At 44.8% G+C, this 25,319-nt stretch overlaps 1 protein-coding gene and 1 long non-coding RNA gene across 3 annotated transcripts in view; one reads left to right on the top strand and one right to left on the bottom strand.

The window, feature by feature from the left end:
• The window catches only part of ipo11 (importin 11), a 46,882-nt gene that overhangs the window by 6,260 nt on the left and 15,303 nt on the right, over positions 1-25,319 (bottom strand). For both annotated transcript variants that reach the window (XM_046871127.1, XM_046871126.1), the window contains 14 exons: positions 12,261-12,366; positions 11,243-11,369; positions 10,937-10,970; positions 10,797-10,837; positions 10,533-10,649; positions 9,680-9,793; positions 7,748-7,863; positions 7,500-7,576; positions 7,272-7,351; positions 7,003-7,083; positions 5,832-5,927; positions 5,494-5,607; positions 4,874-4,995; positions 4,228-4,323 (listed from right to left, as the gene is read on the bottom strand). In XM_046871127.1, coding sequence (XP_046727083.1) covers positions 4,228-4,323; positions 4,874-4,995; positions 5,494-5,607; positions 5,832-5,927; positions 7,003-7,083; positions 7,272-7,351; positions 7,500-7,576; positions 7,748-7,863; positions 9,680-9,793; positions 10,533-10,649; positions 10,797-10,837; positions 10,937-10,970; positions 11,243-11,369; positions 12,261-12,366 — 1,321 coding nt within the window. The remainder of the gene's footprint in view (positions 1-4,227; positions 4,324-4,873; positions 4,996-5,493; positions 5,608-5,831; positions 5,928-7,002; positions 7,084-7,271; positions 7,352-7,499; positions 7,577-7,747; positions 7,864-9,679; positions 9,794-10,532; positions 10,650-10,796; positions 10,838-10,936; positions 10,971-11,242; positions 11,370-12,260; positions 12,367-25,319) is intronic.
• Positions 10,573-15,688, top strand: LOC124399863. Its single transcript, XR_006928286.1, has 3 exons — positions 10,573-10,665; positions 12,562-12,669; positions 15,555-15,688. It is a non-coding gene; the product is annotated as an uncharacterized LOC124399863 (long non-coding RNA).

Raw genomic sequence — 25,319 nt, 5'->3', positions numbered from 1 at the left:
ACAGCACACTGTCACTTTATACCACACCACACCGCACACGGACACTTTACACCTCACCACACCGCACACGTGCACTTTATACCACACCACACTGCACACTGACACTTTATACCACACCACACCGCACAGGGACACTTTAAACCTCACCACACCGCACATCAACCACATTAAATTGTTTACTAATTTACAGCCATAAGCATCCCTTGTATATACACTTTTTTTCTTATATCTTTATATATTTTATATTTTATATAGTTTTATACTTTATTTATCTGCCTTCTTTTTCTTGGTTTATTTAAAAAAAAAATTCTCCCCATCCTATTCCCTCATGCCGGACCGTCGTAAAAAGCATTTCACTGCATGTCGTACCCTGTATGTATGTGCCAAATAAAATTTGATTTAATTTGATATGATTTGATTTGATTTAAAGGAGATTAAAGCTTTATGAGTTTATGAGACAGAAGCGTGGATGTTGGATGTTGTATGCTGCAGGAGACCCACAGCGACAGCAGTAACACTGCTGACTGGGTGAAGGAATGGGACGGGTTGGTGATTTTAAGCTACAGCACGTCACTTAGTGGTGCTGCTGCTTTTTACTCGCAATTTTATTCCTGTTTCTTACACTGTAGAAGACATTTTAAACTGGGGGCTTTTAAAAGTAAATGTTTTTGATGAGAATGGGGTTTTAGTGTTTATCTGTGTGGACACCACCAGTGCAGTGGAGAGAATTTTTTTTATTTTTTACACAAACTTAACAATGTTATTTTAAACTGCAGCATGCAGAGTTTTTAGTTTTGGGCGGGGATTTTAATTGCAGAAAATACAGACAGGAACCATGCAAGCGGAAGCATCTGTGGGAGACGGTGAAGACCCACGAGCTCTGCGACATCTGGAGGAATCAAAGAGAGAGACAGTACAGGCTCACTGCAGTGCAGACAGTGGGCTCACTGTGTAGACAACACAATCTCCCTGGCGAGATTAGATCCATTTTATTGTTTTAAGCATCAACTGAGTTATTTTACAAGATGTTCTATTTTTCCAGTAGGCATCTCAGATCACTGCATGGATCAGTGCACCATCAGTAAAAAGAATATTAAACCTAAGAGCAGCTACTGGCATTTTAACACCGCACTTTGATGCTCATTTTAGAGAGTCTTTAATTTTTTTTTTGGAATTGTTTTAAACGTGAGAAGCAGCTTTTAACTCCTTACAGCAGTGGTGGGATGTGACAAAAGCACAAATCAAAGAATTCTGTCAACAGTACACTCTAAATGTCACAAGAGACATTGCCAGATCTCTGAAAGCTCTGGAGATAGAAATAGTGGAACTCCAGCATTTGGAGGCCACAGAAAATCGAGGGCATATTGAAGCCCTGAAAAGCAAAAAAGCCCGACCTGCTGGACACTACAGCACAGGGGGCGCTGGTCCGCTCATGCTTTAAAAGCATTACTGAGATGGATGCTCCTTCTAAGTTATTCTTCAGTTTGGAACAAAAGAATGGACAGAAAAGATTCATGCATGCTGTGTGAACAGAATCAGGGGATCTCGTGTCTTCTGAAATTCGCCAGCAGACAGTCAGCTTCTACTCGATGCTGTATAGCAGTGAGAGTTCAGGGGCACAGTTAGTAACGGAGATCTTCCTGAAGGACCTGCCAAAGCCCACAGAGTCAGTGGCCAAGGAGTTGGATCGGGAGCTGACACTGGCTGAGCTTCAGAAGGTTCTCCAGAGCATGAAGAACAGGCGGGCACCAGGTATAGATGGTCTCCCTGTGGAGTTTTTCAAGGCATTTTGGGCAGTAATAGGGCAGGATGTGCTGGAGGTCCTACAGGACAGTGTCAGAGGTGGTCAGCTACCAATGAGCTGCAGGAGAGCCATCCTGACCCTGCTGCCAAAAAAGATAGACCTAAGCCACCTGAAGAACTGGCGCCCACTACTAACTACTGTGCACTGACCACAAACTGCTGTCAAAAGAATTAGCATCAAGACTGACGAAGGTGATGGAGCAGATCATTCACCATGACCAGACGCACTGTGTGCCTGGCAGGTCAATATTTGACAACATATACCTAATTCGTGACATTTTGGACGTCTCCAGGCTACTGGTCTGATTCTCCTAGACCAGGAAAAGGCTTTTGACCGGGTTGAGCATGAATTCTTGTGGAAGGTGCTGGAAAGCTTTGGGTTCAACCCTGGTTTCAGAGCTATGATCAGGGTGCTGTACAGTGAGATTGAGAGTGTACTGAAGGTTAACGGTGGTTTATGTGCTCCTTTTAGAGTGTACAGAGGGATCAGGCAGGGCTGTTCACTGTCAGGTGTGTTGTACTCTCTGGTGATTGAACCTTTTTTAAACAAGTTAAGGAGTCGTCTCTCTGGTTTTAATATTCCACATGTTCATGCATCCATATGCTTGTCAGCTTACGCAGATGACTTGGTGGTCATGATGAACACACAAGACGATGCGAAGTTTTTAACTGCCGTTTTTAAAGGACTTTTAGATTTTATCTTCTGCCAAAGTCAACTGGGGTAAAAGTGAAGCCATTTTGTTGAGTGGGGAGGTGGGCAACCTTCACTACCAGGAGGCTTAGCATGGAAAAGAGGCGGTTTTAAATACTTGGGTGTCTACTTGGGGAGCAATGTGTTTTTACCTAAAAACTGGGAAGGTTCTGTAGAGCATGTGACAGGCAGACTGAGCAGGTGGAAATGGTTAGTTCCAAAGATGTCATCAACAACCTCGCCACGTCGTCCCTCTGGCACAAGTGAACCTGCGTTGATCCTACACCAAACCTGCTGGAGAACATCCATTGATTGGTGGATTTCTTCTGGGACAATCTACACTGGATTCCTCAGAGTGTTCTCCATCTGCCGAAAGAGGAAGGAGGGCACGGGCTGGTCCAGCTGTCCATCAGAGCTGCGCATTCCGCCCCCAGTTCCAGAGGCTCCTCACTAGACCCAGAGACTTAGTATGAAGAGCAGCAGCCAGTGGATTATTATGCACAGTTGAAGGACTGGAGCTGGACAGAGCCTTGTTTTTAATAGACACAAAAATGCTTTAAAAAAAAAAAAAAAACCTCGAACGGGTGTGAGCACCCCCTCCTGGAGTGCAGGGGTAAAGGGGAGATGGACTTTGGGTCAGTGTCGGGGAAGCTGCTCTACAGGGGGTGTGTTAAGGTTCTAAATAAGAAGAAGCTGAGTGGTATGGTGGACCACCATGGAGAAGTGTTCAGTGTTCAGGAAGCTGCTCTACAGAGTGTGTGTTAAGGTTCTGAATAAGAAGAACTGAGTGGGAGGGTGGACCCCCATGGAGAAGTGTTCAGGGTTTTAATGCTGACATTAAACCAGAGTGGAGACACTGTACAAACCACCGTTACCAAAAAGAGCTGCGACCTCCAGTGGAGGATTTTACCTGGTATTATCTCTGTGAACTCTTTTATTTCTGTTTTAAACCCTGATGTTACACCTGACTGTCCTTTTTGTTCACAGAGAGAAACAGTTTTCATGCTTTTGTTCACTGCTTCAGGTTGCAGTCACTGTGTTTTTACGGAGCATTTTAAGGTCTTTTTATGTTGATTTTACTGTTCAGTGTTTTATTTTTGGTTTTAAATACGTTAGGAAACACAGGTTCAGGTGCCACCTGGTTAATTTTCTCCTCGGTCAGGTGAAGATGGAGATAAACATGAGCCAGAAACACCAGATCACACAGAACACTGACTGTGAGAACACAAGAATGTTAAAACGCTGATCAAATCAAGAGTTTAATAGATTGTGATTTGTACAGAAGTATGAATGATGTGGAAGTGTTTAAATGTGTGTGGTGTTGGAGAATGTTTTGTGCTCTGTTACAGAAGGAGAATAAACTTTACACCACAACTGAACTCATTACTCATGTTTTACTCAAATATATAACCTTCTTAATACATATTTACTTATTTATTTATGAAGTCACCCTGAATTTTATGTGACTTGTGTAAATAAAGTTTTGTAAAAAGTCAAAAAAAGTCACTCTCTCCTCCTCTCTCCCTCCCTCCCTCTCTCTCTCTCTGTCTCTCCCCTCTCTCTCCTCTCCTCTCTCTCTCTCTCTCCCCTCTCTCTCCCTCTCTCTCTCTCTCTCTCTCTCTCTCCACTGTGTTATCAGTTTTCTATGTTACATGGCATTGGTCATACAGAATGATTCAACACACACACACACACACACACACACACACACACACACACACACACACACTCACTCTCTGAAGGTCCCTGTCTCCGGCTCTTCAGTCATCACATCGTGCAGAGACTCGACACATATATTAACAATCCCACAGAACTTTTCCTGTACAACACTGAGAGAGAGAGAGAGAGAGAGAGAGAGAGAGAGAGAGAGAGGAGAGAGAGAGAGAGAGAGGAGAGGAGGAGAAAGAGAGAAGGAGAGAGAGCGAGAGAGAGAGAGAGAAAGAGAGAAGGAGAGAGAGAGCGAGAGAGAGAGAGAGAGAGAGAGAGAGAGAGAGAGAGAGAGAGAGAGAGAGAGAGAGAGAGAGAGAGAGAGAGAGAGAGAGAGAAGAGAGAGAGAGAGAGAGAGAGAGAGAGAGAGAGAGAGAGAGAGAGGAGAGAGAGAGAGAGAGAGAGAGAGAGAGGAGAGAGAGAGAGAGAGAGAGAGAGAGAGAGAGAGAGAGAGAGAGAGAGAGAGAGGAGAGAGAGGAGAGAAATCCTGTTTATTTATAAAGCTAACCTGTGTGTGTGTGTGTTATGTGTGTGTGTGTGTGTGTGTGTGTGTGTGTGTGTGTGTGTGTGTGTGTGTGTGTGTGTGTGTGTGTGTGTGTGTGTGTGTGTGTGTGTGTGTGTGTGTGTGTGTGTGTGTGTGTGTGTGTGAGTGTGAGATTTTCAGGTACTGACATGTTATCAGAAGGTAATAATGAGAGAAGGGCTAAAGATGACAGTTTTCTCCTCTCAGGCTGTGTGATGTTGTCCATCCTGTCCACCCACATCTCCACCAGATTCCCCAACAGCTGTTCCACCTACACACACACACACACACACACACACACACACACACACACACACTATTTTATAGGTTGCTCAGTAGCTCCTGGATCCATAATCTCAACTGACTGTATAAGACTGTAGAAAGAACATCACTCATAATTAATATAATTCTGTAAAGCTGCTTTGGGACGATGTTCATTGTGAAAATCGCAATAGAAAAAAACTTGACTTGACAGACACACACACACACACACACATGCACACGCACAAGCACACGCACAAGCACACGCACAAACACGCACAAACACACACAGATCTTTTTTTATTACATTTAAATCAAGCGACTTTAATTGTCAGTTCAGCCAGATGCAGGAAGGGACACAAAGTGCTACACAAAATTACACAAAACTGCACAAATAATAAAATGTCTGAATTATAGACAAGTATTTGTGCAAAGAATTAATTAAATTTGTGTGTGTGTGTGTGTGTGTGTGTGTGTGTGTGTGTGTGTGTGTGTGTGTTTGTTTCACCTCCTGGTTAAACTCAATGGCCATCTGTGTGAGCAGTGAAGAGAAGAAGCTCGAGTTCTGCAGGAGGACACGACCAATTATACCCAGATAGGTCGACATCACCACAGGGTACCTCTGGACACACACACACACACACACACACACACACACACACACACAGTTCAGCCTGTTACAGTCTTCCTAAAGAAATATTTATGAAATATTCTGCAGCAAAACAAACAGACATACGATAACACTGTTACATAGTGTAGAGCAATGCATTCTTCTTCAGTGTGTAGTTGTGTAATGTGTAGTTGTTTAATTGTGTAATGTTGTGTAGTTGTGTAGTTGCACCTCACCTCTCCCTCCATCACTCCTCTAAACACAGCAGGCAGAAGAGACTGGAACATATGACACGCTAGAACTGGACTCACTTTCAGTGCAATCTCCACCACCTACAGCCACACACAGCCACACACAGCCACACACAGCCACACACTTAAAATACTATCATTTCTTGATTTTTCTCCATCAAGATTTTACACCTACACCAACAAGTACACCACATACACGTACACCACCTACACCTGGGTACACCTACAGCACATACACCTACAACACCTACACCCGGTACACCTACACGACCAACAACATGTACACCTACACCAGCTACACCCGGTACACCCACACCACCTACACCTGCTACACCTATACCAGTTACACCTACACCCCGTACACAAACACCACCGACCGAGTGTAGTGTACAGGAGTGTAGTGTAGTGTACAGGAGTGTAATATATAGGAGTGTAGTGTACAGGAGTGTAGTGCACAAGTGTAGTGTAGTGTACAGGAGTGTAATATATAGGAGTGTAGTGTACAGGAGTGTAGTGCACAAGAGTGTAGTGTAGTGTACAGGAGTGTAGTGCACAAGAGTGTAGTGTAGTGTACAGGAGTGTAATATATAGGAGTGTAGTGTACAGGAGTGTAGTGCACAAGAGTGTAGTGTAGTGTACAGGAGTGTAATATATAGGAGTGTAGTGTACAGGGTGTAGTGTACAGAAGCGTAGTGTATAGAAGTGTAGTGTACAGGGTGTGATTTGAGACAGAAGCTGTATTACTGACTCATGAGTGTAGTGTACAGGGTGTAGTGTATAGGAGTGTAGTGTACAGGGTGTAGTGTATAGGAGTGTAGTGTACAGGGTGTAGTGTATAGGGTGTAGTGTAGTGTAAAGGGTATAGTGTACAGGGTGTAGTGTACAGGAGTGTAGTGTATAGGAGTGTAGTGTATAGGAGTGTAGTGTACAGGGTGTAGTGTAGTGTAAAGGGTATAGTGTACAGGGTGTAGTGTACAGGAGTGTAGTGTATAGGAGTGTAGTGTATAGGAGTGTAGTGTACAGGGTGTAGTGTACAGGAGTGTAGTGTATAGAAGTGTAGTGTACAGGGTGTAGTGTAACACCCTTTAAATTCATGTGTCAAATATTTCATCATCTACAGTCATCTGTAATTAAGTGTGTGTGTGTGTGTTCAGACCTTGAGGACTTGAACTTGTCCCTCAGCTGTAATGTCCCTCAGGAATTCAAAGAAAGATCTGCACAGACCTTCACCGTAATTCTAACACACACACACACACACACACACACACACACACACACACACACACACACACCCCATTGTCATTAACACAGAAAATATATTCTATGTAGTGTCATGATAATGTGATGGAATCTTCACACTTTTATCACTGTATGAGGAAAGGGTGTGTGTGTGTGTGTGTGTGTGTGTGTGTGTGTGTGACTGACCTGCAGGAAGTCGGTAGCTGAGAGGTAGATGTAAGAGTTGGTGATCTGAAAACAGTTTTGCACATTCTCTGTGCTCATCTCTGTGACACACACACACACACACACACACACACACACACACACACACACACACACAGAGATAATGATAACTATCAAGATGATGACAGTTACACTATGATGAACAGAGAGAAGAAAAGGATTAGAGGAAGCTGCAGTGTTGCTCCTCACCCAGCAATGCTGACATGTTCTGGAAAATTCTGAGTAGCTCAGGAGTTAAAGCAGGACTGTTCTCTAATGTCACCAGCCTGCGCACACACACACACACACACACACACACACATACAAGTACAAGAACATTAATACAGTAAGTGTGGGTCTTAGTAACCATAGTAACGACACACAAGCTTGCATGTCTAAGACGTGTGTGTGTGTGTGTGTGTGTTTGTGTGTGTGTGTGTGTGTGTATGTGTATGTACCACAGCTCCAGGCCGTCCTCCAGCAGGTAAACGTGCGGTGGTTGGGACACGTCGGTACTCAGTTGAATGACAGGGAGCAGAAATGGATACAAGTTTCTACTTTCTGCCCCCAAACCCTGAAACAGGAGGTACGGCACATTAATACACACATATACACATACACAATACACTCACACACACAGTGTGTGTGTATATATGTGTGTGAGATACGAGTATGAGTGTGTGAGAGAGAGTGTAAATGTGAGTGTGGGTGAGTGCATGGGTTTGTATGTGTTTATATTGTATGTGAGTGTGTATATATATATATATATATATATACAGTATATACAGGGAGTGCAGAATTATTAGGCAAATGAGTATTTTGACCACATCATCCTCGTTATGCATGTTGTCTTACTCCAAGCTGTATAGGCTGGAAAGCCTACTACCAATTAAGCATATTAGGTGATGTGCATCTCTGTAATGAGAAGGGGTGTGGTCTAATGACATCAACACCCTATATCAGGTGTGCATAATTATTAGGCAACTTCCTTTCCTTTGGCAAAATGGGTCAAAAGAAGGACTTGACAGGCTCAGAAAAGTCAAAAATAGTGAGATATATTGCAGAGGGATGCAGCAGTCTTAAAATAGCCAAGCTTCTGAGCGTGATCATCGAACAATCAAGCGTTTCATTCAAAATAGTCGACAGGGTCGCAAGAAGCGTGTGGAAAAACCAAGGCGCAAAATAACTGCCCGTGAACTGAGAAAAGTCAAGCGTGCAGCTGCCAAGATGCCACTTGCCACCAGTTTGGCCATATTTCAGAGCTGCAACATCACTGAGTGCCCAAAAGCACAAGGTGTGCAATACTCAGAGACATGGCCAAGGTAAGAAAGGCAGAAAGTCGACCACCACTGAACAAGACACACAAGCTGAAACGTCAAGACTGGGCCAAGAAATATCTCAAGACTGATTTTCTAAGGTTTTATGGACTGATGAAATGAGAGTGAGTCTTGATGGGCCAGATGGATGGGCCCGTGGCTGGATTGGTAAAGGGCAGAGAGCTCCAGTCCGACTCAGACGCCAGCAAGGTGGAGGTGGAGTACTGGTTTGGGCTGGTATCATCAAAGATGAGCTTGTGGGGCCTTTTCGGGTTGAGGATGGAGTCAAGCTGAACTCCCAGTCCTACTGCCAGTTTCTGGAAGACACCTTCTTCAAGCAGTGGTACAGGAAGAAGTCTGCATCCTTCAAGAAAAACATGATTTTCATGCAGGACAATGCTCCATCACACACGCCCAAGTACTCCACAGCGTGGCTGGCAAGAAAGGGTATAAAAGAAGAAAATCTAATGATATGGCCTCCTTGTTCACCTGATCTGAACCCCATTGAGAACCTGTGGTCCATCATCAAATGTGCGATTTACAAGGAGGAAAACAGTACACCTCTGAACAGTGTCTGGGAGGCTGTGGTTGCTGCTGCACGCAATGTTGATGGTGAACAGATCAAAACACTGACAGAATCCATGGATGGCAGGCTTTTGAGTGTCCTTGCAAAGAAAGGTGGCTATATTGGTCACTGATTTGTTTTGTTTGGTTTTGAATGTCAGAAATGTATATTTGTGAATGTTGAGATGTTATATTGGTTTCACTGGTAAAAATAAATAATTGAAATGGGTATGAATTTGTTTTTTGTTAAGTTGCCTAATAATTATGCACAGTAATAGTCACCTGCACACACAGATATCCCCCTAAAATAGCTAAAACTAAAAACTACTTCCAAAAATATTCAGCTTTGATATTAATGAGTTTTTTGTGTTCATTGAGAACATGGTTGTTGTTCAAATTAAATCCTCAAATAAAATTAATCCTCAAAAATACAACTTGCCTAATAATTCTGCACTCCCTGTACACACAGTGTGTGTGTGTGTGTGTGTGTGTGTGTGTGTGTGTGTGTACCTTGACGAGATGGATGAGTGTAGTAAGGATAGCGCAGCGCAGCATATTGTGTTCTTCGGATTGTTTCCACAGCAGAGGGAGATACTGAACCAAACAACCTATGTAGGGACGGATCTACAACACACACACACACACACACACACACACACACACACACACACACACACACACACACACAAACACACAAACACACACAAATACACGTGGTTGAGGGGTGTGGTTTAATGGTGTGGTTTAGATGGTGTGGTTAGATGGTGTGTGGTTAGGTGGTGTGTGGTTGAGGTGTGGTTTAATGGTGTGGTTTAGATGGTGTGTGGTTAGGTGGTGTGTGTGGTTGAGGGGTGTGGTTTAATGGTGTGGTTAAGATGGTGTGTGTGGTTAGGTGGTGTGTCTGGTTGAGGGGTGTGGTTTAGGGTGTATGTGTATGGTTTAGGTGGTGTGGTTTAGGTGATGTTATTAGTATGTGGTTTGGGGTGTGTGTATGATGGTTTATGGGTGTGTGGCGGTTTAGGGTGCGGTTTGGGGTGTGTGGCTTTGGGTGTGTGCGTGTGGTTTAGGGGTATGTGTGGTTTAGGCTGTGTGTGTATGGTGGCTTATGGGTGTGGTTTGGGGTGCGGCTTGGGTTGTGTGTGGTTTAGGGTGTGGTATGAGTGTGTGTATGTGGTAGTTTGGGGTGTGTGTGTTGGTTTAGGGGTGTTTTGGGTGTGTGTGTGTATGTGTGTGTGTGTGTGTGTGTGTATGTGTGTGTGTGTGTGTGTGTGTGCGGTGGTTTAGGGGTGTGGTTTGGGGTGTGTGTAATTTAGGGGGTGTTATTTAGTGTGTGTGGTTTGGGACACGCCTTCAACGCACTCACCTGCATCCCCACTCTCTCTATTACACAGGAGATAACGTGGAGGATCTGCATCTTACTGTCGCACTCCATCACCTGCTGCAACAAGTGGAACAACAGAGCGAAGATGGACTCCACATACTGGAGAGAGGAGAGAGTACAGTGTTCACATAAACCTCACACACACTTATAAACAGGGGAAATCTGTGTGTGTAATGCAGTGTGTGTGTGTGTGTGTGTGTGTGTGTGTGTGTGTGTGTGTGTGTGTGTGTGTGTGTGTGTTCATACCGGTAAGAATTGCTCTGTTCTGAACTCAAAATCATCAACAGGTGAGAAGTTGTTAAAGAAAGTGTTCACACACACACACACACACACACACACACACACACACACACACACACTGCAATACACATATCAGCAAAGGATATTGAGCTTCAGTGTTGTCGCCGCCTCAATACGAACCTTATACACACACACACACACACACACACACACACACACACACAATACATCATAGTTAATAATCATAATACAGACAACACATATACAGCATGTGTTAATTATATACCTTCACCCATTTGTATCTAATCTGAGAGAGAGAGAGAGAGAGAGAGAGAGAGAAAGGTAATCAGGTGAGTACAGAGAAAAGTGTTGAGAGAAGAAAGGAGAACAAGGAGCTGAGAAAAACAATGTGTGCATGTGTGTCTATGTGAGAGTGTGTGTGTTGTTCTCACCACCAGATCGTCATCCTGCAGGAGATTAGGGATAATTTCATATAGCAGGGGGCGTAACTCTGCCTTGAACTTCACCGAGATCCACTGACCGACCAACCAGATCACACGCCTCCTGATCACCTTATACCTGCGCGCACACACATACATGATGAAATTACTTCCTACCCTCTGATATCACATACATTACATGTTGCACTTCACATAACCACACATACAAACCCCTCCCACCCAGGCCCGGACCCACACAAACACCCCTCCCATACCCCCCCTACACCCACACATACACACCCCTCCCACCCACACCCAGACCCACACAAACACCCTCCCATACCCCCTACACCCACACAAACACCTCCCATACCCCCTACACCCACACATACACACCTCCCACCCACACCGGACACACACAAACACCCTCCCGTACCCTCCCTACATCCACATACACACCTCCCACCCACACAAACACCCTCCCATACCCCCTACACCACACATACACACCTCCCACCCACACCCAGACCCACACAAACACCCTCCCATACCCCCTACACCCACACATACACACCTCCCATACCCCCTACACCCACACACACACACACACACAAACACCCTCCCGTACCCTCCCTACACCCACACACACACCTCCCACCGACACAAACACCCTCCCGTACCCTCCCTACATCCACACATACACACCTCCCACCCACACAAACACCCTCCCATACCCCCCACACACACACACCCTCCCACCCACACCCAGACCCACACAAACACCCTCCCATACCCCCTACACCCACATACACACCTCCCATACCCCCTACACCCACACACACACACCTCCCACCCACACCCGGACACACACAAACACCCTCCCGTACCCTCCCTACACCCACACATACACACCTCCCACCGACACAAACACCCTCCCATACCCCCTACACCCACACAAACACCCTCCCATACCCCCCACACACACACACACAACCCTAGACCCCCCACACACACACACACACACACACACCTGCTGTCGTTACATTGAAGCTCCACCAGCAGCTGATTCTTAAACCACTGATCAAAATCCACACTGTCGAACAGCTCATACGCCGCCAATCCCACCGCATTATACACTGCAGAGAGACAGACAGGTCAGTGTTAGACAGGTCAGGGAGACAGACAGGGAAGAGTTACACAGATCAAGGAGACAGACAGGTCAGTGTTACACAGGGCAGAGAGACAGACAGAGAAGTGGTAAAGTTGAGCTGAGTTTCCTGTTGTTGATTTGTTTGTCCCGAATTTCAATTTTCTGTATTTACTACTTTCAGTCGGGCCCCGTTTCACTTTGGAAGAGCGCTTTATTCCCTGTTTGAAAGCAGTGAGTGGAGAACATTCCCACCAGAACTACAAAGACACACTACAGTAACCACATTAAGGTACGTAATTTCTCTGCTATGGCGAACATCCAGTTCATTCAGTGTGTGAATTGTGACATGCTTAGTCAGTCTTTCTCCGTCGCTAGCAATCATTTTATCTGTGATAAGTGTAAGCTAGTTTGACAGAGAAGATCAGATTAGAGGAGCGCATCCAGAGTCTAGAGAGAAGTAGTGAGTGCGAGAGCAGTCCAGGTTCTGCAGGGGAAAGTCTGGATGCCCTAGGTGGAGTTAGCATTCCCCCGACTCCGGCATTAGAGCCCTTGCAGCTGGACGAGTGGGTGACAGTTTGGCAGCATACTCGCAAAGCCAAAGCTAACGCTAAGGCTCGCCCATGGGAGCACTATTCCTCTCCGCTTCACGTGTCCAACAGGTTTGCTTTGCTCATTGAAGCACCCGCTGAGAAACCTCAAAGAGCTCTGGTTATAGGAGACTCTTCTGAGGTGCATGAAATTAGCGAGACCTTTAGGGGCATCAGCACCAGCAGCACAGGTCAGGTGTATACCGGGAGCCAGGGCGCCGGACATAGCAGGTCAGCTTAGGTTTTTAGGAAAGACAGGTTCTCTAAGATAGTTTTTCACACAGGAGCTAATGATATATGCCTTTGATAGTCCGAGGTTACTAAAAGTAATATTATAGAGGTGTGTAAATTAGCGAAGGCAATGTCCGATGCAGTAATATGCTCTGGCCCCATCCCAATGTGATGTGGCGATGTAGCCTACAGCAGGTTATGGTTGCTGAACTGCTGGATGTCCAAATGGTGCTCCAAAAACAATTTGGGCTTCTTAGATAATTGGAGCAATTTTGAGGGCAAGGCTGTTCAGCCTGTTAGGATGGGACGATATCCATCCCACTCAGGAAGGAGCTGCTCTCATTTTTTGTAGTATAGGAACAGCACTAGTTAACCAGTGACTGTCCAGAGCCAAGGACAGAGAGCAGACAGACAGGCTAAACCGATCGTCTGCTAGCTGCACAAAGTCGGGATCCACCATATTGACTGTGTCTGTCTCCCGAGCGAAACCAAAATGTAGGAATTCTTAGAAAGTCTGTAAGTAACCTGATTAACATTCAATTAAATAGGACCGAATGCACAGCAGCACCTCTGATCTAAAAATAGGATTGTTGAATATTAGATCTCTCACGTCAAAAGCGCTGACTATGAACGAAATTATTCCCGACCAGGAGATTAATATAATGTGTTTGACAGAAACGTGGATTAAACAGAATGAATATGTAGCATTAAATGAAGCGAGTCCTCCTGGGTATAGTTACATACACCAACCCCGTCTAAATGGCAGAAGAGGCGGAGTCACAGCTATTTATAATAATAATCTAAGGGTCACACAAAAAACTAAACACAAATGTAAAACATTTGAAGTTCTTTACACCAACATAAAATATTTAGTGTCCAAAAGCAGGACTAGTCAGTCAATTCCATTCATTATTATTTATAGACCCCCGGGGGCCCGACTCGACCTTAGTGCAGCTTTTGACACCATTGATCATAATCTCCTGCTTGCTAGACTTGAGAACGTTGTTGGAATAAAGGGAACAGCTCTCTCCTGGCTCAGGTCTTATTTGACTGATCGCTATCAGTTTGTTGATGTAAATGGTGAGTTCTCCACACTCTCTGAGGTAAAGTTTGGTGTTCCACAAGGATCTGTCTTAGGCCCACTGCTTTTCTTTCTATATCTGCTGCCTCTTGGTGAAATTATACATAAACATGGTATTCACTTCCACTGCTATGCTGATGATACACAGCTGTATATTTCAGCAAAGCCAGATGAGAGAGTTCAGCTTAACAATGTTGAGGAGTGTGTAAAGGACATTAGACAGTGAATGCTTGATAACTTTCTTCTGCTCAACTCAGATAAGACGGAAGTACTTTTACTAGGATCACATGCAACTAGAAGTAAACTTTCTGATTCTGTAGCATCTCTGGATGGTGTTTCTGTTTCAGTGTGTACAGCAGTCAAAGACCTTGGTGTGATTATTGACCCGAGTCTTTCCTTTAAATCTCACGTGAATAATATCACCAGGATCGCCTTCTTTCACCTTAGAAATATTGCTAAAATTAGAAATATGATGTCGTTACAGGATGCAGAAAAACTAGTAGATGCTTTTGTAACATCTAGATTAGACTACTGTAACGCTTTACTGTCTGGGTGTTGGAGTAAGTGCAGAAAGAAGCTTCAGTTAGTTCAGAATGCAGCAGCAAGAGTCCTCACTAGATCTAGAAAATATGAGCACATCAGCCCTGTTTTAATCATCTACACTGCTCCCAATTACATCTCACACTGATTATAAAATACTACTACTGACGTATAAAGCACTTCACGCTGCAGTATCTGAGTGAACTTCTGTACCAGTATGATCCTCCACGCGTACATAGATCAAAAGGTGCAGGCTATTTGTTGGTACCTCAAATAATGAAGACTCCAGCAGGGGGCAGATGTTTCTCTTATAAACCCCACAGTTATGGAACAACCTTCCAATCAGTGTTCAGGACTCAGACACAGTCTCAGTGTTCAATTTGAGGCTGAACACATTTATTTAGTGGAGTCTTTAGTCAGTAGGTGTTTGTGAGGTAAAGGAGCAGATCTGGAGGGATCATGGATATGGAGTGTTTGGTAAACAGGGATATTTGGATGCTGTCATCTCCTCACTCTCACACGTTCACTCAGGTTTGTTGATGGTTGTGTGGTGGCATCTCTTATCCCTGAGATCCTCATGTCTGTGCTTCCTTCTGCTTCTTCCTACTTTCACCCTGTACAGTGTCTTTACTTTTTATACAACAATAATCCATATCCTTCTCTCTCTCTGGAGTCGAGTGAAACGTGCTCCGGAGGTTCCAGTGATCACTGTTCCTGCTCCTGTCCTCTCCTCAGATCTGCTCACTTCATCCTGGTCTGCATCTGGATCGTGTCCTCTTCGATTCGAGGCGACTCTGTGCAGCTCAGGATGTTTCTCATCAATGGGAGCTTTGAGGATGGATTTGGACTGTAGTTAACATCAACAGTGACTACACTGACTCAGGACTACAGTTTGCTCTGATCTCCATCACTGCACCTCAACATCGTTTATCTGTAATAAATGGACATTCGGTGGAACCCAGATGAGGATGAGATTCCCTCTTGAGTCTGGTTCCTCTCAAGGTTTCTTTCTTCTGCATCTAAGGGAGTTTTTCCTTCACCACAGTCTCCACCGACTTGTTCATCGGTGACAAACTTACACTTATAAACAACATCTTCATTTTTAACTCCACATTATCTGTGTAAAGCTGCTCTGAGACAATGTTCATTATTAAAAGCTCAATACAAATAAACACGAATATAGAATCATCATTGAAGTGTATTTTATTTCTATGTTTTTAATAAACACAGAAAAGTATACATTTATCCCTAATGTGTAATTTACCCCAGCGGGAGTCACTGTGACTAACTGGGGAAATTCAGAGAGAAATAAACCTCACACAGAGTCAGATTTAGAGTACGAATGTAGGTGAACATGTAGATAAAGGAAGTGATATGGAAGTTTTTTTTTGTTAAAATAAAAAAAGAGATGAGGCGCTGTAAGACGAGACGAGGCGATGTGAGACGAGACAATTAGCTGTGAGGTCATTACTGTGTGCTGAGATGCTGATGAGCATCACTGTAATCTGTGTGCCATATGAACAACACACTGTGAGGCAGAGAGAGACAGCAGGAGACTGCTGTACCAGTGAGAGACACTTGGACTTTCACACCTTTTTTCCCCTTAGTTAACTTTCCTCCTTAGTACCTAAACTATTGATAACATGCTAAATATAAATAAATAAATAAATACACAGATGGATGGATGGACACTTTCATTAATATTTAAATGGATAAATAGGTAAAAGGAGAAGGTAAAATTGCTGAATATATACCGGTGTGTGCGTAAAAAAGTAAAAAAACAAAATGTAACAAAATTTTGCCCAGGAACAAAAGCATCCCGATTGTGTGTAGTGTAAAATAATGAACTCCAACCTGAGCCTGGCAGATATTAATGCTTTAACCATCACCTCAGGATCTACTGTACCTTCACTTCTGTGCTTCCTTTTCTTGGTTAACCAGATTTCCAGCTTTGATTCTCCTATTAGGAAGTTTATTAGGCAGACATGATTTCTGTCTTTTTTCCTGTGTTTGACTTGTTTGCCGCGAATTCCGTGTTTGTATTTCTCTCTGCGTTTTCAAACAAACTTTACTATTTATCTATCCTTTTTTCCTCTTTTAATAATCCTAAATTGTCTTTGTCTTCCTGACTTGTGCCTGTAGTTAGTTAACTTGACTATCACTAGTGTTGACTACATTCATTGCTCTTCACTTTATCATATCTCTGTATCTTAACTCTGTTCGTGATTATAAGCACTATGCCGGCTGTGTGTCTGCCTTTGAGCGCAGGTGAGGACTCGTTCGAGTTGCAAAACCGTGGAGTTGGAGATGGAGGCTTTGGAGAAACAGATTCGTGAGCTGCATGCAAAGCATGCCCAGCTGCGAGAGTGGAAAGCGGTGCTGGAAACATCCCGGGCGGATGCGCACTCGTCCCAGGTAAATTCCCGGGTTAAATCTAATGCTCCCAGCACCTCAACTCCGCGTGTTTCTCTGCCCAGGCCCAGTGCACCTACAACGCGGCCCACCCAGTATCGTTCACTCCGGCACCGGTGCACCACGGACCTTGGATGTGGCAGCAGCGAAAGCCGCGAGCCAAGCCCCGGTCGAGGACGTCTCCCCCGCCACCACCACTGGCTTTCGAGATCTCGACAGAGAACCACTTAGCCCCTCTCCGTGAGACGGAACGCGATACTGTGATTCTCGGAGATTCCATTGTCCGGCATATTGGCTACCGGAGCTAAAGGTAAGGTGCACACTCGCTGTTTTCCTGGTGCACGTGTTCTTGATGTCGCTGCGCAGGTACCCGCGATCCTGAACGAGAACTTCGGAGCTGTTGTTCTCCATGCCGGAACGAACAACACCAGGCTGAGGCAAATGGAGATCTTAAAGAGGGATTTCAGGATCCTGGTGGAGACGGTACGCAGCACATCGCCCACAATGAGGATTATAGTGTCAGGACCTCTTCCCACTTACCAGCGAGGGGCTAAGAAGTTTTGTAGACTCCTTGCACTAAATGAATGTTTACAGTCATGGTGTCGAGAGCACAAACTTCTCTTTATTAATAACTGGAACTGTTTCTGGGAGCGTCCTAGGTTTTTCCGCCCTGATGGCCTGCACCCCAGCAGAGTTGGAGCAGCAGTGCTATCAGATAACATCTCTAGGATACTTCACACCATCTGACTGGTAAGACATCAGGAAATCTTCAACTATGAGAACACGCATACAACAGACCAAATAGTTACAAGTTCACACACAGCCCAGTTTATAGAAACCGTATCTATTCCTCGTGTAGTAAAACCAAGAATTAAATACACAAGATCCAGAAATAATCTTATTGCAGTTAAAACTGAGAAATGCCAGATAAACAAACACAACGAAGTTCTAAATTTTGGTCTTTTAAACATTAGATCAAATTGTTGGTGAAGAACGCTCATGCAATGCAGCAGCTCCAGTATATAATAGTTTTACCCATGAAATTAAATTCTCACCAAAACCTATGAGTTTTAAATAAACATTTATGATCAACTCCATTTGCTTGTTCATGGAACAGTGATTCCAGAGCTCTTCTCTTTCACTTTTCCAGAGTCTTTGTTGATGAGTTCATCCTGAGTTTTGGCGATTTCCTTCTTGAGAGCTTTGATGGTTGATTTGGTGAGGTTGTTTGAGGATGCAGTGTAGTTCTGACAGAACATTCGAATTTGTGCTTTTCCTACTTCCCACCATTGAACAATGTCATCGTACTCCTCCTTCTGTTGCTGCCACTTTGAGCAGAAAACAGAATTTTTCACAGAATGAAGCATCATGTAAGAGTTTGAGATTAAAAAGGCAGTAACAGCTGGTGCACTGTGACGTTTCAGTGTTATTTCTAGTGTGCAGGTGTGATGGTCAGTAAAAGCGGAAAGAAGGATGATAGATTTTAAAACTCTGTTTCTGTTGTTACTGCTGATGTAAAAACAATCTAATCGGACTGCACTAACGTGGTGTGAGATGCTTTGACCCATGTGTACTGCCTCACTCCTGGATGTTCTGCTCTCCAAATGTCACACAAGCTGTACTTCCTAACAATATTGCTAAAAGAGGTAGCAGAAGAGGGATAAGGTTCCTCCTAAAATCCTGCCTTTCTCTATCTCGTGTGTAGATGTGCTTCACACTAAAGCTATTTGAGAAAAAGATGGCGACACCACCACTGAAGTTTGATCCATGACTAAAATTAATTTTTCCCTCCAACCACATTCTCCACTCAACTTCATTCTCCTGACTGCTGCGAGTTTCTTGTAAAAAAACAATGTTGATGTGTTTATTTAAGATGTGTGTGTAACGCAGCCCTTTTCCTATAATCTCTTCCTCCATTAATGTTTATTGTCCTTATGGAAAGAGTTCTGAGTTTTATTACCTTTTTTTTTTATTTAATCTGAACCTTTTTCTTTTGTTCAGTTCATCAAAGCCTACTGACTTCTGGCTTTTAATTACTGATTTTAGAAATCTATTAACATCCGGGAAAAAATTCCAAACCTCAACAGCTTTACAAATTTTCATGTAGAAAGTCGTTGATTTCCTTTGCGGTGTTAAACTGTTCATCTCCCTGAATCGAGGTGATGGACATCTCAGAGAGACTGTCATCATCACACATCTCATCAGTTCCATCACTTTCTAGTTTCTAGTTCTCCCCGGGGTAGAGAGAAGGAGTGTGTTACTTCCACACCTTCACTGCTGTCAACCTCAACCTCACACTGAGCATCACCTCCATTAGCTCTACGGTCCACACACACCTCCACATCATTCCCACTGTCACAGACTTTAACTGCAGTTTCATCAGTGTGTGTCTGTTTTCTCCTGTATTTGTGTCTGAATGGGTTCAGCTCCGGGATTTTCTCTTTCACTGGTGTTTTCTGTCAAGTTTTTCTCACGACTGCTGGAGCCACATTTCCCGTTTCATTTCCGGTTGTGTTTCAGGTTTCATTTCCAGATTCATTTGCGGTTTCATTAACTTTATGTGGACACATTGTTTGTGCCCTAAATCTCCCCACTCAAAGCATTTTAAACTGCCGGTACTGGCAAAGATCATGATCCAGAAACATGTAAACCTGGCGTCTAAATGACATGACGTGTTTGAGTGCCTTGTTTTTGCACCTAAGAGGAACCATTTTCATACCGCTCGTGATTTTCCCAATCCTGTCAAGTTCTCTTTCAAACATCCGTTCGGTATTTTACTATGGGAATCGCCTCGGGCCTGACCAATCCTGGAAGCACCAATCACATCACGTCACCACGACCAATCACGACAGTAATGCGGGGCCCGCCTCCCTATATACACCGCTGATGACGGTCCCTGCCTCATTCTCGTTCTCTTCCCCGTGAAAATCCTTTTTCAGGAAGCTATCCTAAGCAGATCTTCTTAGGGGCACCCGCTAGACTGTTCACAGACGAGTAGTTGAGGTACATCTCCAAGAATGGCTGCTTCTTTTTGAGGGAGATATTCACTGTTAAGGTGTATATATTTTTTTCTGCTGTTCCTTTTTTCACCTCACATTAAGTGAGGTAAAGAATTAATATCATACAAGACCTGATTTTCGATAGACACGTTATGGTGATCGTTTATCTTCTGGTGTTCGCATCTTCGTTATGGCGACTGCAAGCCCATCCAGCTGCACAGCGGTGGGGAAAGATCCCTCACGACCGTGTGCATGTGGGTCTATGATCTCAGCCAAGGACTCTCATCCCCTATGCATAGCGTGTTTGGGAGTTAGACATGCACAGGCTTCTGTTTCCCGTTAAGGGTTCGGGAGCGCCAAATACGAGTTGCAACCTTGAATAAAGGAGACCCATGTCTCCCTCCGCCGCCCGCAGAGAGGGACGAGGCTGCTTCTCAGGCACGGTATAGCTGGGGAGAGTTGATAGATGAAGCGTCTCCTGACCTCTTTGATTCAAACGCTTTAGTGGGGGACAAGGAAGATGATGAGGTTGCTTGTCTTTTGGAGGAAGATTTGGAGGAAGATGAGGAGGATGCTATCCTCCCTCCCAATCTTCTTTCCAGGCCTGGAAGTGCTATGAGCCCCTTCCCCCATGCCAGGTGAGCTGGACCTCGTTGAGATGTGTAGGAGAGCAGCCAAAAAAGCTATCTAACAACTGGCCATCTCAACCGATGCACCAGGACACTGAGAGGGATTTATATTATGGGAAAAGGATGCCATCCTGCGCTTACCCAGTTAGGCAGCTGATTCTGGCCGTCCTTGCATGCGTCACAGAAATGCAGTGTTTTTGGGACAAACCATTCTCACACAGAGTAGCTGCAGGATGGGTCTGGCCGTGGTGGGCGGAAGAGCCCTATGTTTAGGTCTGACAGGCTTATCAGAGAGGGAGACGGTGGAGTTTCTTGACGCCCCAGTAAAGCCTAAAGCCCTTTTCGAAGCTGCAGTGTCAAATATGCGGCAGTAGTGCGACCTTCGCAAGTAGAATGGGAAAGCTTTTTTAACATGCCTCCCGAGAAAGCCTACTGCTCATAAAAACAAAAAACCCAAATCAGATTTGCAACCCCCAGCTCTGCCGCTAAATGGCACCACTTCTGTGAGCAGGAGCTGCAGCAGCCTGCTCTCTGCTCACACAGAGTTGGCGCACATGCGCAGTACACCCTTGGGTATTGTCCACATTACAACGAGGGTATTGTCTGCTATTTGCTGTGTGACTGCAACTCTTCAGCAGTGTGATATGGTTCTCAAGAGAGGGGGAATCAGCTCATATCTTAAATGACAAAATAACCTCCTTATTGAGCAAAGGGGGTTATTCGATAGGAACCCTGGGAGGACAGACAGCACTCCTGGTACTTTGTCGTTCCCAAAAGAGGGGGGTCTCCTTCCCATTCTGGATTTACGGAACCTCAAACACCTTAGAAAGTATGATAAAAATGCTCACATTAAAAACATTGAACAGTGTTATTCGTCCCAGAGACTGGCTTATATCAGTAGATCTGAAGGACGCTTACTTTCACATAAGTATTTAAACCCCGCACAGGACATTCCTAAGGGTTAGCCTATCGGAGAACAGCCTACAAATTTTTGGTAGTACCGTTCGGGCTGGTAAAGATCTTTACCAAATGTGCCTAGGCTGTACAATCACTGCTGAGAGTGTCAGCATATTTGGACGATCTCCTCCTCTGCACTCCATCATGGCGGCAGGCCGAGGTGAAAACGAGTGTGCTTGTGTCCCACCTGAAGGGTTTAGGCTTCAGAATAAACAAGACAAAAAGCTGCTTGGTGCCCATGCAGGAAATAATCTACCTGGGTCTCAGGCTGAACTCAGACCTGTATCAGGCTTTTCGATCAGGAGGAGCGCATCAGGTCGATTTGTGGTTGTCTCTTTCCCGTTCAGACTCTGTTTATGCCTTCTAGGGCGCAGTGTCTGTCATCCCATTAGGACTGTTGCGAATGAGAGAGTTTCAGTGCTGGGTAGCGGCGCAGCGCTTATGTCTGAAGCGCCACCTCAATCACAAAGTGGTAGTGTCACTACTTTGCTTGCACGCTCTCCAGCACTGGAGAAATCACACTTTTCTCGAATCAGGAACCCCGCTGGAAGCTGTTTCCCTGAAAAAAGTAGTGATGACGGATGCGTCGCTCACAGGTTGGGGTGCGGTGTGCGAGGGCAGGATAGCGAAAGGGAAATGGCCCTAAAAGGTTTATGTGCGGAACACGCACATAAACTTCCTGGAACTGGTAACAGTGTTTTTAGCTTTGAAACACTTTGTGAAGTTTCTTTGGAGTCACCACGTCTTGGTCAGATCGGACAACATGTATATAAATCGCCAGGAAGGAACACATTCTCCTCAACTTCACAGTCTAGCATGAGAACTCATGGTGTGGGGCATGAAGCAGTTTCAGCCATTACAGACGACTCATGTCCCAGAGATCTTCCCACTTCGTCCAGGCCTGCCTGTCAACAGTCTGTTACACTGACTCAGGACTACTTTTCGCTTCTGATCATCATCACTGTACCCCGCAACATCGTTTATCCGCCACAAATGGACATTCGGTGCAACCCAGATGGGGATGGGTTCCCTCTTGAGTCTGGTTCCTCTCAAGGTTTCTTCCTTATGCCATCTTGGGAAGTTTTTTTCTTGCCACAGTCGGCTTGCTCATCAGGGACAAACTTACTTATAAAGAAAATATTCACTTTTATTTACCACATTATCTGTGTAAAGCTGCTTTGAGACAATGTTCATTGTTAAAAGCGCTATACAAATAAAATGAACCGAATTGAATTGAGTAATGAATGCGGGAGCGGATCGCAAGTAGAATGGGAAAGCTTTTAACATGCCTCCCGAGAAAGCCTACTGCTCATAAAACAAAAACCCAAATCAGATTTGCAACCCCCAGCTCTGCCGCTAAATGGCACCACTTCTGTGAGCAGGAGCTGCAGCAGCCTGCTCTCTGCTCACACAGAGTTGGCGCACATGCGCAGTACACCCTTGGGTATTGTCCACATTACAACGAGGGTATTGTCTGCTATTTGCTGTGTGACTGCAACTCTTCAGCAGTGTGATATGGTTCTCAAGAGAGGGGGAATCAGCTCATATCTTAAATGACAAAATAACCTCCTTATTGAGCAAAGGGGGTTATTCGATAGGAACCCTGGGAGGACAGACAGCACTCCTGGTACTTTGTCGTTCCCAAAAGAGGGGGGTCTCCTTCCCATTCTGGATTTACGGAACCTCAAACACCTTAGAAAGTATGATAAAAATGCTCACATTAAAAACATTGAACAGTGTTATTCGTCCCAGAGACTGGCTTATATCAGTAGATCTGAAGGACGCTTACTTTCACATAAGTATTTAAACCCCGCACAGGACATTCCTAAGGGTTAGCCTATCGGAGAACAGCCTACAAATTTTTGGTAGTACCGTTCGGGCTGGTAAAGATCTTTACCAAATGTGCCTAGGCTGTACAATCACTGCTGAGAGTGTCAGCATATTTGGACGATCTCCTCCTCTGCACTCCATCATGGCGGCAGGCCGAGGTGAAAACGAGTGTGCTTGTGTCCCACCTGAAGGGTTTAGGCTTCAGAATAAACAAGACAAAAAGCTGCTTGGTGCCCATGCAGGAAATAATCTACCTGGGTCTCAGGCTGAACTCAGACCTGTATCAGGCTTTTCGATCAGGAGGAGCGCATCAGGTCGATTTGTGGTTGTCTCTTTCCCGTTCAGACTCTGTTTATGCCTTCTAGGGCGCAGTGTCTGTCATCCCATTAGGACTGTTGCGAATGAGAGAGTTTCAGTGCTGGGTAGCGGCGCAGCGCTTATGTCTGAAGCGCCACCTCAATCACAAAGTGGTAGTGTCACTACTTTGCTTGCACGCTCTCCAGCACTGGAGAAATCACACTTTTCTCGAATCAGGAACCCCGCTGGAAGCTGTTTCCCTGAAAAAAGTAGTGATGACGGATGCGTCGCTCACAGGTTGGGGTGCGGTGTGCGAGGGCAGGATAGCGAAAGGGAAATGGCCTAAAGGTTTATGTGCGGAACACGCATAAACTTCCTGGAACTGGTAACAGTGTTTTTAGCTTTGAAACACTTTGTGAAGTTTCTTTGGAGTCACCACGTCTTGGTCAGATCGGACAACATGTATATAAATCGCCAGGAAGGAACACATTCTCCTCAACTTCACAGTCTAGCATGAGAACTCATGGTGTGGGGCATGAAGCAGTTTCAGCCATTACAGACGACTCATGTCCCAGAGATCTTCCCACTTCGTCCAGGCCTGCCTGTCAACAGTCTGTTACACTGACTCAGGACTACTTTTCGCTTCTGATCATCATCACTGTACCCCGCAACATCGTTTATCCGCCACAAATGGACATTCGGTGCAACCCAGATGGGGATGGGTTCCCTCTTGAGTCTGGTTCCTCTCAAGGTTTCTTCCTTATGCCATCTTGGGAAGTTTTTTTCTTGCCACAGTCGGCTTGCTCATCAGGGACAAACTTACTTATAAAGAAAATATTCACTTTTATTTACCACATTATCTGTGTAAAGCTGCTTTGAGACAATGTTCATTGTTAAAAGCGCTATACAAATAAAAATGAACCGAATTGAATTGAGTAATGAATGCGGGAGCGGATCGCTTGTCCAGGGAAAATCCCCTTGGGGATTTCTCCGGCACGATCGACCCTGGCCTCTCCCGTTGTGCAGGGATCTCCTCTCCTCAAGCGAGATTTTTTACCCGGCACTGGACAGAGTGGCTCTCTGGGCCTGGCCGTGTAAGGTTGAATCCGAGTGTCACAGGTTTGCCTCCAAGGGTGATTGAGATGATTCAGAATGTGAGAGCTGCTTTGATTCGCTCTGCATATGAGAGGAAATGAAGTATATTTAAGCTATGGTGTGTGCAAATGCAGATTGTCCCCTTTGGCTGTTCTGTGGCAGAGGTGTTCTGCTTTTTTGCAAGAACTTTTAGATAAGGGCAGGGCGTTTTCAACCGTTAAGGTTTACCTCGCCGCTGTTTCTGCATGCCACATAGGGATTGATGGAAATACTACTGGTCA

This window comes from Silurus meridionalis, chromosome 17, assembly GCF_014805685.1.
Source record: "Silurus meridionalis isolate SWU-2019-XX chromosome 17, ASM1480568v1, whole genome shotgun sequence".
In the NCBI taxonomy this organism is placed as follows: Eukaryota; Metazoa; Chordata; class Actinopteri; order Siluriformes; family Siluridae; genus Silurus; species Silurus meridionalis.
Note: the sequence above shows the minus strand (reverse complement) of the source record. Positions and strands in the feature narration are given on the sequence as shown.